This window comes from Cryptomeria japonica, chromosome 9, assembly GCF_030272615.1.
Source record: "Cryptomeria japonica chromosome 9, Sugi_1.0, whole genome shotgun sequence".
Classification (NCBI taxonomy): domain Eukaryota; kingdom Viridiplantae; phylum Streptophyta; class Pinopsida; order Cupressales; family Cupressaceae; genus Cryptomeria; species Cryptomeria japonica.
The window spans coordinates 653,600,673-653,624,490 of NC_081413.1; the positions used below are offsets into that span (position 1 = coordinate 653,600,673).

The window sequence follows — 23,818 nt, forward strand, 5'->3', positions numbered from 1 at the left end:
TTAAAAAATAGGTTTTAAGGACCCGAAACCTTTACATCATAGAAAGAGAAAGAGCAGCAAAAGGATTAAAAGTCCGCACACATAACGAATGGCCAGAAGACTAGCAAACAGAAATAACAACAAAGCAACAAAACAACAAAACACAGCAAAGAAACCGGGGAGATGCTACACAACAATTTTCTTTAGCAGGTCCTCTGCCTTTATCACCAACTCATCATAGGTAGCCCCAACAGCTTTCAGCTCTTCCAGATCCTTGTTCATTTTCTTTTCCTTCCTCTTGCCTCTGGTGCAAGTTCTGGGACCTTGAGCTTCCCCTGTACCTTTAACGTCCAAGTCAATTTTTTGGATTTCCGTGTCATCATCAAGCTTACTGATGAGGGTATGAGTATTATTGGCTGAGATTTTCAGAATACTAAGGCTCTGCTCCGCGATATTCTTAAGGCACTCCTCAATTTTTTCCACTTTAGTGACAGTATCCGAGAGTGTTTTTTCACTAGTTTCCGCAAGGCTTTTTCTATCCAGCATCTCCTTTTCAATCTTCTCAAACCTGGGGTTGAAAGCATCTCTGATGTCTTCCGCTTTAGCAATAGTGTTTTTCAGATCCTCAATATAGTTAGCCATTGTATTCCCCTCCCCTATATTAATGGTCTCCAGAATCAGGACTTTGTTGCATAGTTTTTTATACTCATCCACAGCTTTCTTGTAACCATCATGAGCCATTCCATAGTTTCCATAAAACCATGCAAGCCCTCGGGAGGAGGGCCATAGGGGGGAGTCTCTTTTCCAGGGGTTACTTGTTCATCTTTAGGGATATGGAGGGTGGAGATAGTGTCGGCAACCCTGAGAATCTCTTTCATTATCTCCTTTTCCAGGCTGTGCTCAGCTTCCAGGGTCCTAGCTTGCTTGTCAGCTTCTGGTTCCTTGCCAGTCTCCTCTTTTTTCTTTTGCTTTTTCTGGGTCTAGGCTTGGTTTTTAATTTTCTTCTTCAACAACCCATTAGGGTTCTTCTTCTCCTCGGAATAATCTGAATCCTCTTCTTCCGAAGAGATGCTAATCAAGGGTTTGATTTGAAGTTTTTTGGCCTTGGAAGATGAGGGTCTTGTTTTCCTTTTCTTACTACTCTCATACTCTGAATCATCAGAGCTATCCTCGGTATCAGATGAGGAATCATTGTCGGATTCCTCCTCCTTTGAAAAAGCAGAATCAGACATATCTTCCTCAGAGTCCACAGAGGGCTGCATCCGGTTAATTTGACTGGCCTTTAAATGGTCATAAATAAGGACCATTAGGCCTTGGTGCATTGCAGTATCACCCAGAGGATTCTCTTTGTAGGCTTTAAGGGAAGCATTCATTGAGAAAAGCAAGAAATAAGGAAAATTCACCTTATCATTATGCCTAAAGTGGTTTAACAGAACAAAACGATACCCATAGACTTTCGTAAACCTACCATCTAGAGTAATATACCGCATTAAAACAAAGAGAACTTCCCGCCAGGGTTTGGCAAAAGCCCTAGGCGGGTAGTAGGTTTTGCTCAACTTTACCAGTCATTTTTTCTCTTTCTCAGTAACCGGGTACCTTTCAATGGCTTCCCTGCTGACCTTCCTGTCTCTGTAGAAGTTGCAGCCTTCCTTGTTGAGACCCGTAGCTTTAGCAATTAAATCTTCATCAATTTCCACCATTTGGTCACCCATTTTTAACATGCCCTTCTTCCAGTTTTTGCAGAAAAGGCTAGTTACCATTCCATCACGGCCGTGGAGTCTCTCTATGAAGTTCGAGAGACCACCCTTCTACAAAATACCCCACACCTCTTCCTTCTATTTCCATTCTTTGCAGCTACTTGGCTCATATCATCTCCTATTTCTGCCTATGATGTCGCTTCTCACAGCCAAATTTTGAAACTTGCAGAGCTGGTTAAACAGAGAGCTTTTCGGAGCTAAAACAATTACCTAGCAAGCATGGGAGTTGATGGCATTGATGTTATAATGAGTGATTTTCTCATTATAGAAATAACTCGAAGTGCTCACATCAGAACTTTTCATTATTACCCTATCAATCAAGAGTCTTTGGGGTACTTCTATATCGCTCATCACTTATGATTTGTTTGACATCTTCGGGGAGTCCGCTCTCACCCATCCACATGGTAATTGTCTCATTTTTAACTGCCACATTGGCAGCCCAATTAGCAGAACAGTTGGCCTCCCGATAGATATGGGAGATATGGCAGTTTTTAAAGGTTCTAATAATGTCAATAGCAGAAGTGATTATATTGTGAATCGACCATGAGGGTTTTGAAGTCCCATTGAGGCACTTTATTATATTATTTGAGTCCCCTTCTATCCATAGATAGGGGCAATTCCATTTTTTGGCTAGGATAATGCCTTGAAGAGCTACCATAGCTTCAGCTTTATGGTTAGTTTGGGGTCCAATAGGGACAACAATCATCTCTTTGTAGATTCCTCTATGATCTCTAAGAATAGCTCCACAACCTGAAGGACCTGGGTTACCTTTGGCTGCACCATCAAAATTGATTTTGAGCTAGCCTTGGTAAGGGGTTTGCCATTTAGCTTCAAGCCTTTTATTGTAGCTGAGATTAGGACCATCGGTGATCTTCATATTCCAAGCCCTTAAGATATTTGACTCCAGGGAGTTATTTGAGTAACAAGGACCCTCCATGATTCCCATATTTTCCTGGATAGCCTTTTGAATTTTTTGGAATACAGTATCTTGATCTAGGGAGACATCCCTGAAGATTTGGTTGTTTCTTTCTTTCCAAAGACCCCACAAGATGTGAGGAAGAGAGAGCTGCCACATACATCTCAAAAAAGAGTTATTCCATTGAATATGCCAGGAGGAGAACAAATTTCTGATGTTACTAGGAAACACCCAAGCTAAACTAAATCTCTTGAGGAAACTTTCCCAAACTGAGGCTGAGAAGGAACAGTGGAGAGCAAGGTGGTCCACAGACTCTTCCTCTTGAAAGCACAACACACACCTGTTAGGAGGGGCAAAACCTCCGCCTTTTAGGTTGTCAACGGTAAGGATCTTATTTTGGGGGATATTCCAGAAGGAAAAATTGATTTTGGGGGTGAGACCTTTTATCCATGCTTTAGATCAGAAAGGATATGCTAGTTAAAATGTTAAATAAACTTGAAAGAGGAATATTCGTAGATTAATAAGTGAATATGTTAGAAGATGTTAATTGGATCTATTAAATATAAATGATTCACATAGATGCATTGGTAGAAAGGAAATTATGCATATCATGAGGAATAAGTAATGTTGTAGGTTGCTTATCTCATGGTTAAAGAATTGGAATATGATGCATTAATGAAGGTGGAATATACCTATCATGTGTGTAGTATGTTATTGTGGAAATGAATTAAGTAATGATGTTAAAGTACCCTAGAGAAAGATTATTGATGGTGTTATTTCTTCTTGCGTTATTTGATGAAATGAGCAATGATGTATGTTCATATTGGTTAATTTTTTAATGAATGTAAATAGATGGAGATGTTATATGTTGCATTACATGTTAATTAAATTTTTTTTATCTCCATTTGTATATTATTGTTTAGTTTCTTTAGGGTATTTTGGCAGGCATTACAGGCTTCTACGAAACTACACACGGATGTCAATAACACGACGAGTGTGTTGCCCCGCCATCTTGTAGCAAGGATGACCTAAGAAGAAAATATCTACAGGGTAGTTTCTAGGGATGTCAATAACATAAAATAAAAGCAAATGGTATTCCCCACTACCTTGTAGCGAGTAAAATCAAAGAGAGATGATCTCACAGGGTAACATAACCATGAAGTAAGAGGTGGCCTCTGCTATCCCGCATCAAGGAAAACTCAAGAGTAATGACCTCACAGGGTAACAAAAAACTAAGGAGAGCAAGGCGCCCTACTATCCCGTGGTGACAAAGACGGGAAATAAATAGTCTCGTGGGGTAAGAAAATTAAAGAAGGAAAGGTTATCCCGCAACCCCACAACAAGAAGGATTTGGGAAAGATGATCCCATGGGATAACTAAAATGGAAGGAGGTTTTCATGAAAGTGCATAACACGTGTGTTAGATGGTCTGCGAAACACAACAACTCAACACATAGCCCATGAATTCAACGTGGATTTATTCACATGGACCTTTTCGTGAGTTGATGGATATGTCGATGGGTCCCACCATATTCCATGTGATTGAGTGACAAGTGAATGTTAGGTAGAAAAATATTTTTTGACAGATGTATGTAACTAAAAAAAGGGATTTAAGCGTGTCAAAAAAGATCTCTTAGTCTGTACAATGAACAAGAAAAAGAATAAATGTTGGGCAGACTTATAGCTGGAGATATATTTAAGAAAAAATGTAACCAAACCAAGAAGTGAATAGGTAAGGAGAGAGAATTGAATTCAAAAGAGTGAAGAGAGACAAGGTGGAATGGAGGGAGGTAGAGAGAGAGTGGGGTGGTAGAGTGGGGGTGGAGAACTCGAGGGAGAGACCAAAATAATCTAAACAATAAGGAAGAGACCTAGAAGTAGAGGATAAGGGAAAGGAAGAGTTTGAGGGGATTAGGAGGGTTAGGGCAATGGTCAAAGGTGGGGGAGGATGGGTGTCAATTGGTAGTATGACTAGTGGTATGCTTTGGTTAAGATGCTTAAAAATGGGTTGCCAAGCATGTCTAATATTCCGACCATTATATCAATTGAAGTTAGAAGGATGATGAGAAATTTTAATAGCCTCTTTGAGCTTCCTCTTGAAGCGGTTATTTTCTTTGACGAAGATTTGGGTCTCATCCATGGGGAATATAGTGTTTGGTCTTGGAAAAGTGTTTAGGAAGGGCTTATTTAAGCATCAACTCATGTCTAATGTTGCACAATGCTCTTTGATTCTCATCTTAATGGAGTAGCCTATTTTGTTAATTGAGAGGAGGCCACAAAAACAAGCTAACTTGTAGACACCTACTTTAAGGAGTGCAAATGGGCTTGAAGGAGCAATGGAGACCTCTTTTAAGAAGGATCTTGGATATCTTGTTGAAGAGTCCTTCAACATAAGGGAGAGAGGCTATGGAGAAGGGGATAGGTGAAGGGAGGAGTAAACGAATTCATGTTTGGATGTGGCCAAGATTTGATATGCTTAATTATACCTCTAGCAATGTGTTTTCTCTTGTAGCCATTTGGTTTGAAGACATGGGTAAGGTGGGTAATTTCATGGTCAATATTTTCATCATCACAAATTAAAAAGGCTCTAGAGGCCAAGGTTTTGAGGGCACCAACTTTCTTAGAAGGGTGGTGGTGACATGAAGAGTGAAGGTAAAGGTTAGTGTGGGTAGCATTGTGATAGACTTGATGGGCTAAGAATCCATCCTCCTTCTTCATGAGTAAAATGTCAAGGATGGGGAGTTCATTATCAAATCCTACTTCCTTAGTGAATGAGATGCAAGAAGCAATGCTCTTTAAGTGCATATGGATCGCATGCTAGTTAATAATAGGATAGCAAATAAACCACGACTTAACAAAAATATAAGCTAAATAAAATAAATAGATGAGACAAAAAGAAAAAATGTCATCCACAAAAAATAAAAATAAGAAAGGTGTGTGTATGTGTTAACAATAAGCAAAAAAAATAAAAAATTGTAACAATAAGTGTAATAAAATTGAAAATGACAAATACAAAAGACCATTAATAAACAAGTTCAAGAGATAAAATAATAATGTTAATAAAAAGAACAAAAAGAAAAGAATAAATGAATAATATAAATCAAAGTGATTTAAAAAAAAGAAGAAAAGAACATAAATAAAAAATTTAAAAAAAAAAAAAAAAAAAAGAAAAAGAAGAAGAAGAAGAAGAAAGAAAAAGAAAAAGAAAAAGAAATAAAAATAAAAATCATCCAAAACCACTTAAAAAACAAAATACAAAGAACCTCTGTCTAATAATGCACAAGATATTAAACTAACCTATGCTAATAATTAAAATAAAGAATATAGAGCTGTAATGAGTTAAAATAGAAAACAAGGACAAATGTTACAAGTAAACAAGAAAAACAAAATGAAAATCGACCAGAGCTTGCATTGATCAGCTTTACGAATCTTTCTTCGGCTACACCTAGAGCTATATTCTTCTCTACGCCCAGATCTGTGGGTTCTTCTCGACACAGCATCTCAAGCAAGAGCTAAAGTGATCAAAGGAGAGTGTTAAATGGAGATAGAAGAAGAAATTTGCGAATCTAGTCTACAAAGCTCGTAGGGAACTTTCCAGGTACGCTTCAAACCTCTGCACACTCTCAACTTTCCTTTTCTACTGAGTTGATTTACATTAACGACGACTCACCCTCAAGTGTACATTCGAAGCCTTCTCAACCTTCTAATTCCTTTGCGAAATGGCTATACAACTGAAAAAATGGTCTATTTGTTCTTTATTAAAAGTGTTCAAATATAAAACTTAGCAGCCATTTTGTCAGCTGTATAGACACTGTCAAGCAGGCCACACACATCAAGCTGCCTTTGACAGGGTCTCTCGCCATTCATTGTGACATTACATCACATCTTGCTCCTCCTTGCCACCTAATCCAAACCGCCTCTTCTTTGGATTCACTTTCCTTAGCTCCACCTGACGACTCCTTTCCTACTGTAGACCTACCTTCCACATCTTCCTGGGACATTAACCATATTAGTCTTCATCGTCATTTAGGGGAGGGAATCCAATACTTCAGTACTTTAATTTTGTGCTTCACAAAATTCTATATGGAAATTTCAAATCTCTCTAATTTTTTTTTACAGCAGATTACTTGGTAAGTCCTCTACTTATAACTAAGGTTTCAGGGCCACATCATCAAATATGATGCCACATCAGCCTGCTTTTTGCCAAGGTGTCTAAAACAACCCCCAAAAAAGGTGAGACCAATGGTCATGCAAAAGGGAGACACATAATTGTGCAGCTGATGTGGCATCACACGATTAGTTGCTTTTAACAACTATGGGTAGTTTTCATTGGAACATGCCCAGGTCCTCTCCCCTATCTTCTCACACAATTAGTAGCAAGCACACTATCCACTCTATCCATGATTGGGAGGACAAACTTGTAGTTAACCTCTCTAGCACCCATCTTGACCGGCTTACCTTTAATTTTCTTAAAAGAGGCTTTGTCTTTGCCACCTCTCCCCTTAAATTTTCATCTTTCTTGTTTTGGTAGTTCCATGCCTCCTTGTTGTTTTTATTGTTTTTTAATTTTCATTCTATTTTTTTGTTTACTTGTAACATTTTGATCCTTGGTGGGTTCATTTGGAGCCATTCAACTTCACTAGTAGACCAAGGGCCCATTGACATTTTTTTAAAGCACACTTTGACTTAAACTATTCATTTATTCTTTTGTTCTTGTTCTTTTTATTAAGATTATTGTTCTCTCTCTTGGACTTGTTTATTAATGGCCTTTTGCCTTTGTCAATTTTTGTTTTATTGTCCTTATTGTAATTTTAGGTTACTCTTTTTTGTTTATAGTTTTTTTGCTTATTGTTAACACACACCTTTTTATTTTATTTTTTTGTGGATGACATTTTTCCTTTTTTTTTCTTATCTATTTATTTTATTTATCTGATATTTTTGTTAAGTTGTAGTTTTATTTGTTATCCTATTATTAATTAGCATGTGCTCCTATGTTATTTGTTGTCATTTAATTTAAGTTATTTTTTTGTTTTACCTTTAGTCTCTTTGAACCTTTCCCTTCCCTTTCTTCTGAACCCTTATATCCTCCACCCCAACTCTATTTGTTCTCTTAAGTCTACAACTATCATCTCATTTTTGCTCTCTAACCAGTTCTTTCATCTTGATGATGAAAAATATCACATAGTGCAAACTAAAAAAGAAAAATAATACAAAATATTGTAATAAACCAACTTTATAATCATCCTTTATCAAAATTTTCCCCATTAAGATCTTAGAAATACATCACTGGCTTCATTCTAATATATCATTCAAAATTAAATATTCAAACCAATTACGCTTATCCATACTCACAACTTCCCAAGGTTAGGGTTTCACAACTTCCCAAGCATGCCAGATGCTTTTGGCAATGAAAGTGCCTTCAATATGAATGACATCGTCCATAATGAGAAGGGTTTGAAAGTCAATCCTCTTCCAAGAAGGTCTATTAGCAAGAAACCCTAAAGAAATATACTGTTAGAAAAGAATTTTTCAAGTCTCATTGCAAGAAATTGCACAAATAATCTATTTAGAAAATAAAGTGAGACCTAGCTTCTATTTGGAAAGAAACTTGAGTCCACTAGACTCACATGAGATACAATAGAACTCCCAAGCTACTATATCAATGCCATGGTGATCAGCTGAAGAGGCCCATAAAAAATCTTTGAGAATATTTTCAAGCTTATTGTAAGAACCTTTAGAAGGAGCCTACCATGATGAGTAATAAACATGGGTGGCTACAAAAATCTTATAGAAGAACTAAAATTTCCTAGCTAAATAAAGTGGCTTAGTGACCCAGTAAGCCAACTTTTTTTTTAATTTAGGCAAGAACTACATTATAGAGGTCTGCAACAGAGCCCTAGAAAGAAAAAGTGATACCTAGAAATTGAAATATTTTCCCATAACCTATCCACTTCCACCAAAACTAGAGCATCCAGTGGGGTTTTGTGCTCTTGAATTGCCTACCCAGAAGACAAAAAGAAAGTGTTAAGACACTAAAGAGCCTCTTGAAAATTATGCTCATCTTCAATGAGTGTAAGAAAAGAGATCTACAAAATGGCCATTGATAAGTTGTAAAGTTTACTCAAACATGAGAGATTCCCCTAACTCGCCTAATGGAGATATAGTTAGCAAGCAAATACCTAAAGCCCTCAACAAGTAGAACATACAAGGAAGGAGCCAAAGGACAACCCTGGCAAATAGATCTAAATAGACCAAAGGCTAAATATTGGTAGGTATTGATGGTGATATAAGAAGATGCATCCCCAAATAGCATTTTAATAGACTGGATGAACTGTGGGTAGAAACTAAGAGCACCCAACATGGTGAGAATGAAGGGCTATTCTATTTGATCATAAGATTTGAAAAATTCAATCTTGACAAAGATGCCACTTTACTTAGATTGATGGGACCATTCCATACCTTCCCACATTGTAATGGTGTTGTCTAGAATGAATCTATATTTAATGAAACCACTCTAATCAAGGTAGACAATATGTGCAAGAAGATCTAACGAATCTTGAGAGCCACAAACTTGGCAATAATCATAAACAAGACATTAAGTAGGGTAATAGGTCAATAGTTGCAAATGTATTCAGGTTCACTTGCCTTGGGTATAAATTTGATGTTCCCTTTGTTCATTAATTTAATAAGAGACTGAGAGTGAAAGGCTTCTAGGTGGACCTTATGCAAATTAGGTCCAACATAAGGCCATAAATATTTGTAAATTTATCAAGACAAGCAATTGCACCGTGGAAGATGCAACTTCCTTATGGTCCTCAATGGTGAGTAATTGATCAGAGAAAACCTTTTGGGCTTTAGAGAGATAAGAGGGAACAACATTTAGGTTCTCTTGTAGAGTCTCATATTTCTTAGGTATGACCTCTTGAGTAGTGAAGACTTTCTCATAATGGCAAGCAAACACTTGGAGAATATCTAGTAGCTCGGAGAGAACTGTATTACATTCATTAATTCTCTTAATGCTTGGCATAGAGTGACATTCTCAAAGATAGAAGAAGAATCCCTCGGAAGCATGATCCCCAACCTTAAGCTAATGAAGCCTAGCTTTGATTTGGGCACTACAGGTAGAATGTCTATTGGCAATCTTCTTCCGATGACAAAGATGAGAAACCCTAACCTACAAGGTTGGAGAGAAACGATTGGAAACAAGTAGTTTCATGGCATAATAGAGATTCAGAGTGGTAACCTCCTATAACCAACACATGTATATGTACAGGCGTCGACCATAAATCTGTAGAAATAAATCTATACATTGAATGACACCATTCCACCAAGTAGTGCACCCAACTTGCCGAGTTGGATGGCCCTCTAAACTCAAACCTTGCTAAATGTGGGCTATCATGGGCTGTTGACTCCATTGAGAAATGTCTCAACCTTGTTGTTTCTATTTTTGAATTAAAAAATTAATTGGAAAATTGTAATTATCTTTTAGTTGTCATGAAAGTTGCTAAATGCAATTTTGATAATTTGCAAAGATATTTTTTAATTGTCAAAATAGTAAAATCATGAAAAAGGGGAAAAATAAATGAAATCTTGCTAAGATAAATAAAATCTTTCAAAAGATGGATAAAAAACACAAGTTGAAAGAGGAAGCTTTCTATCATTTTTATGATTTATGCATAAGTGATTTTTGAAACCATTTATGATTTATGGTTTCTTTCATGCCTATTTATTATAGTGCTTGAATTGAAAGAAATAGAAGTTATTCACAGAAGCAAAGTGTTGTACAATTTCAGAGAGAGAAGTTGCATTGATGTAACTCTTTTGAAGGATTAATATAAGCCTTGGGTCTCTTTGTGGAGGATTTTTTTCCCAAAAGGGTTTCTCCATGTAAATTCTTGTGTTACGGTTTGCATTATTTTGTTATCCATTACCATTTGAAATTTATTGTTATCTGTTTATTTGGTTGCATAAAATTATCAGCATATTTTCACTATATGTTTTATATTGTTTTTCAACAGACTCAACAAAGAAGTGTTTAATAAAAACCGAGTCTTGGATGGTCGTACATGACCCAGTTTTCATTCAATGTTGAACTTGATAGGATAGTAGTCCGAGAGAGTAACCTCACAAAGAGGTAAAAATGAGATGTCTTGAAAATCCCCAAAAGAGAAAAAAGATTGTGCCATCATCATATCACAATTAAGCCATTTAAAAACTCTATTAACTAAAATTGGCTTGAAAATTGCTTCACATATGCCAAACACCATGGGTACGATAGCGGTTAATGTTGTGATCAAAGAGCCCCAATTTATTATGCATCTAAAACCATGCTTCCCTCTTACCAGTTGTCCAACGAAAGGGAATTAAACCTTCTTTGTTAGAGACAACCTCAACCACTGTTAAAATCACCACACAACACCCAAGTAGCTGTTAGTAATGAATATGAAATCTACTTGCCATTAAAAAAATTTCTCAATAGCATCATTAGGAGCATAAACATTAATGATCCTGAAGGAATGATTGTCTAGTGACATAAGGATCCAAACTAGCCACTCAATAGCATCGAACCTAGAAGTTACTGTAGCGTCGTAAATTGTACGCACTTGCTAGGGTGGTACAATTTCACACCTAGTTTAGCACCCGCCTTGGCGCATTTTGCATTTTGCATTGCATTTCCCCTTTAGCACTTAATTAATTAAATTAATTAGGTCTAAGGTCCTATTTTATCATCTCCCATATCATAAAGTTGGGCCCTTTCATTAAAGTGTGCCCCTTTCATTTTATTCTTCCAATACATCATTTAATCAAAAACCCTAATTAGGTCCTATTTTGAACTTGGAGGCTTGATTTCGGGGGTCAAAACATCTCGAAAACACCTGTAACTTTGGGATTCTCTCTAAAATCATCATATCTGACGGCCCTGAAAATTTGGTGAAAAGTTGTTGGGACCATGGCGCCCATGCAACATGGTCCCGGACATTTTTCCCGAAATTTTGGGAGCACGATCCAATCATAAAATAAAGCTTAACCCCAAGAAATTGGCGGGATATTCAATCTCTAGGTCGGCCAAAATACGAATTTACGACCTAGGGTTTCATACATAAAAGCTCTCTTTCCTCATTTGAAGGGATCCGATTTTTGGTTTCCAGGAACTTCATAGGCAGCGAAAGAGAAAATCTTTGAAGACTTCAACAACATTCAACATCACTCTATCAAGCATCTATCAAATTCATTCATTCATCCATTTAGGGCTTGGAAGACATTGAAGAACAATAGGAGATTACCGACTGAAGATTGGCTTGTACTCCTCCCTTGAGGGTTGGGTATGATTTCATATTGTTTTCATGTCCTTACATAAGCTTTGATATATCATTTATTCATGCTTTAGATCACATTACATCTTGATTTAGAGCATTTGCATCATCATTTACAAGCAATTAGGGTTTACTTTCTAGGTTGCTCTAGTTTGCTTTCTTGCATTTTGGACCTTGCACACACACTAGGTCTGCACACACAATACATTTTACAAAACAACTTGGCTATTCGTGGAGGTGGAAATCACCAAAGCGGGGGTTTGACTAAGGCAAAACCCTATATAGCCGCCCCTTCCCCTTTTCAGATATTATTGCAGGTTTCGGGACTCGGACGACACCGCAGGTTGCAGATCTGGAAGAAGCAGACTGAGATTGGCCTTCCCACCAAATTTCAGAACAAAAGACCAGGACAGGGGCGTGGGGCGCCCTGGTCCTGCCAGGACAGGGGCGCTGGGCGCCCTGGTCCCTTCTGGGCGCCCTGGTCCGACAGCATTTTTAGCATTTTTGACAGCTTTTTCCAAAGTGCAAAAACAGCAGTTTCCGGAGCAGTTTCAGGGGCAGAATCAGGACAGTGGCGCTCGCGCCCCCGTCCTGAACATTTTCAGTCAGATTTTAACTCCGGGTACGCATTTTCATTCTTGTCTTATCCTTGTGTTTACAGCTTTCCATCATTTAAGTTCAATTCTGCAATCTTGTCATTAGTTCCTACTTGCATTTTGAGGTTAGGGATTGAACTTGCATCATTTTATCTTTCAATTTCAACAAGGGAATAGAAATCCTAATAGATATCCCGTGGCTCTCTCTTTCACAAAAAGAAGTAGCCAATTGTGCGATATCTCTAGGCTCTTTCGTATTCTGCAAATGTGTGATTGAAAGTGAGATTGGGGCATGCTTGCTTAGTTTCACTTTTTCTCCTACACATTTTGGTGAACCCGACGTGAACTCCAATCTTCTCTAATTCTGATTTATGTTTTCAAATTTGAGTGTTTTCAAATTCAAATTTGTATTTAAAAGTTTTAATTTCTTGCAAGATTCAAAAAATTTAGAAGAAATTTTTGCTAAAACCCTAATTTTTCAATTCAAAGTTGAACTTGTGGATAGCTTAATTGGGATCAATAATTTCAAATCTAATTTAGGAACTCATTTGAATCATAAATTTCATTTTCTAAATCTACATTCTAAGTGCTTTCATTGGTTAAAATTAAACATTTCCTTCTATTTGCATGTGTTATCATTTGAAAGAGGAAAATTGTTGTCATGATGCATTCATTTCATAGATGTGATAATGGGTTAGCTTCCCTTGTTTCAATTTTTCCTTCTCCTAGGGAACCTCCCCCGATCTATAAAAACATTTTAGTGCCTAAAAGAGTTGCTACCAATCCCTTTGAGACTCTCCCATGCTCTAAGGATGAAGACTTTAAGAGTGATCTTGACAATTCTCCTAAAATGTGCCCTTCCTATTTAGCTATCCTAGAGGAAGAGAATAATATCATAAACACCTTTCTTAATGTTACTTCACCTTCCCTCCATGATGCCTCTCTAGGTGAAAAGGTATTGATGGACATTGAATTATTTTCTCCTAAAGTTGGTCCTTCCAATGGGGGCATGTTAGTGCAACAAGAGGTTATGAACACTTGTTTCAAAGATCTCCTTCCTAAGCATGAATCTTTGGAGAAATATGTTCATGTTCCTCCTAAAAAACACTCCCTTCATGAGGATCCTTTTGTGCAAGAAAATGACATTATCCCTACATTTCCTAGTGATGGTATTTCCTTTTCCAACAAAATTCCCACTAGAGATGATGAATTAATGATAAATGCTTACCCTTCTCCTAAAGTTTGTCTTACCCATAAGCATCCCTTAGAGAAAGAAGATGAAATAATAAGCAATTTCCTTAATTCTCTCTCCCCTAAAGATCATATTGAAAATATTTTGAGGAAAGAGGATGAGTTTAACACATCTATTGATTCTCTCCCTCCTAAGGATGAGGAATTAATAAACAATGTTATCTCCTCTCCCGAAATTGACAATACTTCAAACATTCCTTTCAACAACCTCACTATTTGGGATGAACCATTAGAAGAAGGTGTAGATTATTCTCTCTCCCTTGATAGTTTCTCACCTTCCTTGAATATCAATTATTCTCCCTCTAAAAATAAAGCATCTCCCTCTCCTCAACTTGGTTCTACTCATAAGGAAACCCTAGTTCAAAGCAAGATGGTTAACATTTCTTTCAGAGATCTCCCTCTCAAAAGTGAGACTTTAGAGAGTAGTATTGATCCTTCTCCTAGAGAGTTCATTCCCCATGTAGATCATTTGATGATAGAGGATGATATGACCTTTCCTCTTCCTACTAGAACATCAATGCCTACCCCTTGTCTCTCTCCTAAAATTGATTTAATCCGTGATGAGATTTTGGTGCAAGAGAAGACTATCAATAATTCTTCCAACACTTTTGTGCTTTCTCCTAAACCATCCTCAATCAATTTGATACATGTGAATGAAACACCTAACAAACCTCTCTTCACTGTCCAAGGTGCTTATCCTTCTCAAAATTCTCAACCTTTAAATAAGCCTATCTTAGTGGTTCAAGGTGGTTATGCTAATGATTCTTTTTGCACTCCTAAGAAACCTATTATTACTGTGCAAGGAGGTTATTCTTCTAAGAGCCCTTATGAGTATGCTAAGCAATTGACTAGAGAGAGTTATCATGCAATTGCCCATACTTATAATACTAGAAACAATAGGCAACCTAATCCTCCTCCAGTTATCCCAACTTCACTTCCTCCTTCCCAACCTATTCTTCCTCAAGCTCCACGTATTTCACAAGTTCTTGGTAAGGAATATGATCCTATTGAACAACTTAAAGCTACCCCTGCTAAGATATCTCTTTGGGATTTGATACAAACTTCTTCTGCTCATCATGGAATGTTACAAGATGCCTTGAAAGATTTGAATGTTCCTCCACCTAATACATCTAGTAATATAGTGTCTTTGGTTAACTCTGTGATGAATCCTAAAGCTCAAATTGTGTTCACCCAAGATGAGTTGCCTACTAGTGAAATTCAACAACAATTTGATCCCTTGATGATTGTGGTTATCATAAATGACACTGCTATAAGACGAACATTGGTAGATAATGGCTCTGGCCTTAATGTGTGTAGCATCAATCTATTGCATAAGATGAATGTGGATACATCCCTTATTGAGCCTGACTCTCGTCCCATTCGAGGCTTTGATAATGTGGCTAAGTCTTCATTAGGTATTATCACCTTACCCATCACAGTGGGACCTGTTACTTTGCCCACTCCTATCCATGTTATGTCGGGAAATCTAACATACAACTTGTTATTAGGGAGACCTTGGATTCACAGTATGCAAGCTATCCCCTCTACATTGCATAGACAAGTTAAATTCATTTATAACAATAAGACATATACCTTGATAGGTGATACTAATCTTTAGGCTTGTTTGCAAACATCTACTTCCAAAGGGAGTTCTTCTAAGCCTTCCTCTTCTAGTGATGACTCGTTAAACAAGATACCTATGGATGGATCATCACCCTCTAATAATCAAAATTGTTTGGATGAGTCTGAAGTTCCTGAAGAAGATTCTTCTCAACTTGAATCTACACATGAAAAGGCTTTTGATGCTGAGAAGGTTCTCGCAGAAGACGATTGGGGATCTCTTGATTTTAATCCCACCTTTGTAGGTGAGTATAGGGTTCCTCCTAGAGAGCTTAAAGGTAAAGAGAAGGAAGACACTAAAAATAAATCAATCTTACCTGAACCTATGAGCAATAATTTTGTGGCCGCTTCTCAAACTTCTTCTCCTCACACCTCTAATTATGAAGAGTTTGATTCTTTGTCTTATGAAAAACCACCTTCTCTTCCTGAAATGGCTGATCGTTATGGTCGTGGTTTTCGCATTTTTGCTAAGCATGGGTATCATGGAAATGGTTGTGGCCCTCATGAACAAGGGATAAAAGTTCCTCTAGAGACTAATTTTCACAATTATGCCTTTGGACTCGGCTATAATCCCTGCAAACGCACTAAAGCATCTAAAAGACCATCTCTCAATGTGAATGCTATATTTAGTAGTGATGATGATCTCACTTCAACTAAATCATCTTCTACTTCTATCAACTCTCATTCCCCTCATAAGGAAATCTTGGCAATGAACAAATCTCTTTATGACTCCCCTCAAATTTCTAAATCCACTTATGAATCTTTATCTCCTATTCATCATAAAGTCCTTTCCTCTAGGGATAAGGCTCTAATAAATTACACTCATTCCTCTTCTAAGATTTCTTGTGACTTTTCTTCTTCAATTTTTATCACTTTATACATGTTTTTGATCTCACTTATAGTTGAGCATTTAGCATGTCATATTCAAATACCTCATTCAATCTATCATGTCTTTAAATAACATTAATGGCTGTTATGTTGCTCATCATTATGTGACATTGGTAGCTCATTTACTGGGGGCTCATTGTCATTCATGATGGTACAATTTCAAGTGCAATCATATTTTTGAAGCAACATAATAGCCTAATTTTCTTGTTCCTATGGGGACAAGAGTGATTTCATACATCTCTTATTTTGTTTATGTCCAAATCTCTTCCTAGAAGATTGTGTAAGTCCTCATTGAGGCAATGATCTTTCCTTATTTTTATCTAAGGATCCACTTTTTCCTATTTCGTGGATGGTGTGAAATTTATTACTTGATGCTATTCCTTGTATGCATTTGTTGTTGTTTGTTCAAGGATTCTCTCTTACAAGAGGTGTAAGTCCTTGACTACAACCTCTTTTGCACTTGGTAAAATACATCCATAATGAATTCACTCTCCTAATTGTGTTAAAAAGAGCGTCATCCTTCATTAAGAATCACTTTCACCTCGCAAAAGAAGGAAGTATTGCATTCTTATTCTCTTCTTTGTCTTATTCTAAAAGATGTTATATTTGTCTAAGACAATTCCTCTTGGGGATAGGTGTCTTTTGTACAAAGATCTCTTCTCCTCTAAGGATCTCCTTTACACATACTACAAGATATCCCTTTTCAACTATCTTATTCTTGCTTAAAGAGGGCAAAACCCTCTTGCTTGGATCTATGACATTGTTGCATTTTTGGGGTATCTTCTTTTATGATGAAGGTAGGTATCCTTGTTCTACTTTTCTTATGACATAAACATTACACTTTTTGAGCAATGGGTCATTCTCGAAACCAGAGCACAAACTCTTAGAGCGAGATGTCACCTTTTTGTACTATACATATACAGGTTGTAGCATACTCGGGCATAGACTCCTATGAGATGCTTCTAACCTCACTTACACACACAGGCACGAGGTTGAGTGGAACTAGCGGCATAAGGCTAGACTTTCTCACTCTCCTCCCTTACATGGATCACCTAGACAGACTCTAGGGGCTAGTTTTCCATGTCCTTTTCCCATGGATCACCTAGACAAGATCTAGGGGCGAGAAGTCCATGTTTTCTCTCTCACTATTCTTCTCATAGATCACCAATATGTGTATTCATTCTTTTTTCCTTTCTTTTCTTCTCTTTGCATTTTGTTTCCATTTACATCCTTCATCTTGTGTTAGAGAACTCTCAAATCCTCACACTCTTTGTTGTGTTGGAATTGAGATTTAGTCCTCTTTCGTACCAAATGATTCTCCATTAGTTTTTGATCTCATATCAAATATTCTTGTGAGCATTTGTCATCAATTTTCTTTAACAATTCGAAGTGGTAAACATGATACCCTGTTTCAACTCACTAAAATTAGCAAGCCGAAACAGGGGGGGGCATATAGCTACCCTCGAATTTTCATCACCTTCCTTAGTAAGCATTAGGTGATTTTGTGATCTAACATGTGGTTTTGTAGGGTGCGGTTCCTAACTGTGTACTGCAGATACCGCTGGGGGCTTCGTTCGACAGACTTATGGATATATCCTTTTTCAAATAATGTTTACTTTTCTGTACTTTAGCTTGCATATGCACGTAGTGTTCATATGACCGCTAAAGTGGGGGCTAAATGTAGCGTCGTAAATTGTACGCACTTGCTAGGGTGGTACAATTTCACACCTAGTTTAGCACCCGTCTTGGCGCATTTTGCATTTTGCATTGCATTTCCCCTTTAGCACTTAATTAATTAAATTAATTAGGTCTAAGGTCCTATTTTATCATCTCCCATATCATAAAGTTGGGCCCTTTCATTAAAGTGTGCCCCTTTCATTTTATTCTTCCAATACATCATTTAATCAAAAACCCTAATTAGGTCCTATTTTGAACTTGGGGGCTTGATTTCGGGGGTCAAAACATCTCGAAAACACCTGTAACTTTGGGATTCTCTCTAAAATCATCATATCTGACGGCCCTGAAAATTTGGTGAAAAGTTGTTGGGACCATGGCGCCCATGCAACATGGTCCCGGACATTTTTCCCGAAATTTTGGGAGCACGATCCAATCATAAAATAAAGCTTAACCCCAAGAAATTGGCGGGATATTCAATCTCTAGGTCGGCCAAAATACGAATTTACGACCTAGGGTTTCATACATAAAAGCTCTCTTTCCTCATTTGAAGGGATCCGATTTTTGGTTTCCAGGAACTTCATAGGCAGCGAAAGAGCAAATCTTTGAAGACTTCAACAACATTCAACATCACTCTATCAAGCATCTATCAAATTCATTCATTCATCCATTTAGGGCTTGGAAGACATTGAAGAACAATAGGAGATTACCGACTGAAGATTGGCTTGTACTCCTCCCTTGAGGGTTGGGTATGATTTCATATTGTTTTCATGTCCTTACATAAGCTTTGATATATATGATTTATTCATGCTTTAGATCACATTGCATCTTGATTTAGAGCATTTGCATCATCATTTACAAGCAATTAGGGTTTACTTTCTAGGTTGCTCTAGTTTGCTTTCTTGCATTTTGGACCTTGCACACACACTAGGTCTGCACACACAATACATTTTACAAAACAACTTGGCTATTCGTGGAGGTGGAAATCACCAAAGCGGGGGTTTGACTAAGGCAAAACCCTATATAGCCGCCCCTTCCCCTTTTCAGATATTATTGCAGGTTTCGGGACTCGGACGACGCCGCAGGTTGCAGATCCGGAAGAAGCAGACTGAGACCAGCCTTCCCACCAAATTTCAGAACAAAAGACCAGGACAGGGGCGTGGGGCACCCTGGTCCTGCCAGGACAGGGGCGCTGGGCGCCCTGGTCCCTTCTGGGCGCCCTGGTCCGACAGCATTTTCAGCATTTTTGACAGCTTTTTCCAAAGTGCAAAAACAACAGTTTTCGGAGCAGTTTCAGGGGCAGAATCAGGACAGTGGCGCCCGCGCCCCCGTCCCGAACATTTTCAGTCAGATTTTAACTCCGAGTACGCATTTTCATTCTTGTCTTATCCTTGTGTTTACAGCTTTCCATCATTTAAGTTCAATTCTGCAATCTTGTCATTAGTTCCTACTTGCATTTTGAGGTTAGGGATTGAACTTGCATCATTTTATCTTTCAATTTCAACAAGGGAATAGAAATCCTAATAGATATCCCATGGCTCTCTCTTTCACAAAAAGAAGTAGCCAATTGTGCGATATCTCTAGGCTCTTTCGTATTCCGCAAATGTGTGATTGAAAGTGAGATTGGGGCATGCTGGCTTAGTTTCACTTTTTCTCCTACAGAGTTACAATAGAGGACTACCAATGTGGCACAAGGAGAGTGACAACACCTCCCCTCCTTTCCTCTTGATTAGATGCAAAAACAAAGCCTATTGGCCAAATAACCTTGCATGTAGCAAAAAGCATGAATGAATGAATTTTTAATTTTTTGAAGGTAAAAAACATCTAAAATAGTATATTTCTATCAAGTATCCCACATAGAATACTTCTTGGTCAGGTTAAAAAGACTTCAAACATTCCATGACATGCTATTCGTGATTCGAATTCATGCATTGCATCCTCATCCCCAAGAGAGGAGAAGCTATTTTGCAAAAAAAATGATGCTATTTGGAAGCTATGATAAGACACCCTATGCTTTTTTTGGAGCTCCATCTCTAGCCTCTACATGCCCATAAGGGTTGTGATAGTAGCAGGGAGAGTCTTTTTGAGAGGTTAACATCGAGGCAAATTGAGGAGTTTGAACCCAAGTAGTGTGAACAAAACCATCACTAGCTATAGGAGAAAAATAATCTTTCCCCTTCATAGAAGGGTTTGAAATAGTGGCTTGTGACTATGGTTGTGGTTGTGGTTGTAGTTGTTAAACAACAAAACCTTATGGCTTTTGAGAAGCCAAAGAAAACAAGGAACTCTTTCCTTTTCAAGCAACTGTAGTCCAACCCTCCTCGAAAGAATGAAGGTTCATACTCCTTGGGGGAGGTCTTAACCCACAGAGAGACCAAAGGGAAATTGGTCTTAATCTCATGCTTTAAAGACTACCACCAAAAACAAGTATTAGGTAGATTTAGATAGAGCACTCGTTGCGAGTGACATAGACCTCCTATTTGAATGTTAATACTCTCTTTGAGGTCTCAAGAGAAATCGACTTCTATATAGACCCTCTTTTGAGGGTGTGTATGGTGAAATCTATTAGGTTCAACATAGACGACCTTGGTTATGAATTGGGCAATGATTTGCAAAAATAACCAACAAGGCAAAGGGAGACTGGAGAATTCAATCAAAATTGGGACCTTGAGCTTCTTGTTATCAAAGATAGAGAATTCTCTTGACCATGGTTGAAAAACAAGCAGAGATGACTAGACATACCAAGGCCCATGTTGGAGAATGGCCTACAAACGATTAGACTAAACAAAGGAAAACAAAAAAAAAATCCTTTGATGAGATTCTAGATGCAATCAATATGGAACAAATGAGGGGCCTAGGTCTTATCAACCTAGTCACAAAGCATGCTTTTGGGTGGAACCATCCCCTCAAAATACCTTATGAAAGTAAACTATTCAAGCCATTGACATGCACTATCAAAATCTTGAACACACAAAACAACATTAGGGGTACCAAAATACGTAGCTTGTGAAATACTTTGGGAACAAATTTTTTGGGGCATTTGTTTGGGGTTGTCATGACCGCTAGTTACTAAAGCTCCAACACTAACATCAATTGTTGAGCCGAAGTTGGGTGAGGCCATAATAAACCTAAAGGCTTTTGTAATAAATGTGGTACACGACATAAAACACACTAAGAAAAATAGATAGTAGATAGAAACAAGCAAAACCCTAGAAGAACATAAAATGACCATCAATGTTTTTCAATTATATTAAGGATATAATTAAAATTAGGTTATGTTATGATGATAAGTATTTCAATAATTAAATTACAAATGAAAGTCAACCAACAAAAAATAAATAGTTTTTATAAAATGTTTTTGTTGAACTTTTAAGTTTTACATTTATAATTAAAATGTGTATGTATTAAGAATGGTTGATTTTTATCTAAGTTTGTTGAGTAAAATTAAGTTTTGAATAATTAAATATTATTTGATTCAATTTTTAACTAATAAATACTAACCTCTTAACATGCATCATACGTAATGTATAAATATTTTTTTAACTTAAAAAAATAATACAAAGCTTTAAAAGTCAGCCAAAACCTATAATTGTATTTTATTAATAAAAAATATTTATCAATTATTTAATTTTATCTTGATAATTAAAACATCTAAGCATTAAATATGGTTGACTTTTAAAAAATTTGTTATTTTTTAAAAAAAGTTTTATATTGTCCAAGTGGTATCAGGGACCATCCACGCATTAAATACAGAACATGCTGGGCAACTATTATAAAAGGAATGAACGGCAAAGCCAGTTTGCAGAAAGGGAAGGAGCTTTGTGAGCCAGAATGGAGATTCTACTCATTTCATGCCTCCTATTCTTTTCCAGCATGGAGGCAGTGACACCAACAGCTGGTTCGTACAGTTGTTTCTGTGAAATTTCAATATTACATTCTTATACATCTTTGCTTCTCTTTTTCATAGAGAAAATTACCATCTTTGTTTCAGTTTGCCAGGAAAAATCAATATAACATTGTTATACATCTTTACTTATCTTTCTGATAGATAAAATTATGATTGTATCTTTAAGATTGATATTAATATAGATATTTTAAATAGATATATTTATTTTTTTAAAATATTTTTGATATTAAAAGCAGTCAATACAAGTGGGCTGTTTCAGGTACATATAAGAAAACAGTGGTAAATCAACTGTAAAAGAGAAGCAGCAAAATCACAGCTTCCTAAAGACCATTCAAAAAACCACAAACCCAAATCATATAAAAACCAGCTATTTCTTTTTGCCATGGCTCCTCTTGAGGATGAGCTTCCTTGCCTATTCCTTGGTGAAGAATTTGAAGAGGTCCCTCTAGTCCTCGTCCTCTTGGTCCTCAGCTGTGCATAACATTGAGAGCAAACCTGGAGACGTCCTGCAGCTTGTTCTCAATGGCCTCCGTTCTGCTGATGATTTTCTGCAAGTTTTCAAACATTCCCTCCACTTTCTTTTCCAAGTCCATCAGTTTGCAGTCGGCTTCCTCCTTGATGCTGCTCACTTCCTCCACCACCATCATCTTATCAAACCTGAAAGTAGGGGATGGAGAGTTGGCCCCTGATTTGGGGCCGGCATCCGGGCTAATCAAAATAAAAGATGTTGGCAGATCAAAATAAGTAAATGGATGGAAAGAAATGAGACCTGAAACAAATTGATACAAGAGCTAGAAGATGGAAAAGATGAAATAAAAACTTAAGATAAAAGGAAAAAAGGAGGAAACTAGAGGTTAAAAAAAAGAAAGGAAGAATCATAGTGATCCTCTTTTCTCTCATTCCACCCTAAACTTACTGCATTCTCTCCTTTCAAAACTAGACTTTCTCCTTTCTTTTCTTTCACCCTAAGCTTACTCTATTCTCTCCTTTCTTGACATCCCTTTTTTAATCAATTTGATTTGGAATTCGATTAAACATAGTGATAACAAAAAAAACTATACAATTAAATTTATGAAAATTATTGCCCAAATATAAAGGACTGTAAAAAAAAAATCAATTGTTAACAAAATTGTCCATTCTAACATTAATTATTAATTACGTTAAAAAATTGCAGGTGCTCCATCGTATCCATACCCATTTATGACTGTGGACGCTGAGAAAGTAGCTGCAAGGAAATATGATTATATTATCGTTGGAGGAGGTACAGCTGGGTGTCCTCTGGCTGCAACTCTCTCACAAAACTTCACTGTTCTGTTAATGGAGAGAGGAGGTTCTCCTTATGGTAATCCTGACATTGAGAACGGTGATGCTTTCGGCAAGCCAATGCGAGAAACAGATAATTATACGTCTATAGCTCAGGGATTTGTAAGTGAGGATGGAGTGCAGCTGGACAGAGCCAGAGTTTTGGGAGGAGGAACTGCAATCAATGCTGGGTTTTACAGCAGGGCAAGCATGGCATATATTCGGCGCATGGGATGGGATCAGAAACTGGTAAATGATTCGTTTCTGTGGGTGGAGAAAATGAATGTCTTTAAACCAGATCCCCTTTCTCGCTGGTCTTCGGCTATAAAAGGTGCGCTTCTTGAAGCAGGAGTGCTTCCATACAATGGGTATACTTTGGATCATTTGGAGGGCACCAAGATAGGTGGTTCCACCTTTGATAACAATGGCAAAAGGCATACGGCTGCAGATCTGCTGAAGTATGCAAACCCAAATAATATTGTTGTTCTGCTCAATGCTACTGCCTCCAGAGTTCTTTTCAAATCGTCAGCAGGTTAGATGATCAATCTTGTTCGCACACAGAAAGTCAATAACTTTTTGTTTGCCACTGATATTCATAGTTTATATGTGTTTTTA

General features: G+C 37.3%; 1 protein-coding gene across 1 annotated transcript in view; it reads left to right on the plus strand.

Annotated features, from left to right (window-relative positions):
- The window catches only part of LOC131045732 ((R)-mandelonitrile lyase-like), a 64,090-nt gene that overhangs the window by 39,205 nt on the left and 1,067 nt on the right, over nucleotides 1–23,818 (plus strand). The window contains exon 3 of the mRNA XM_059211875.1: nucleotides 23,076–23,735. Coding sequence (XP_059067858.1) covers nucleotides 23,076–23,735 — 660 coding nt within the window. The remainder of the gene's footprint in view (nucleotides 1–23,075; nucleotides 23,736–23,818) is intronic.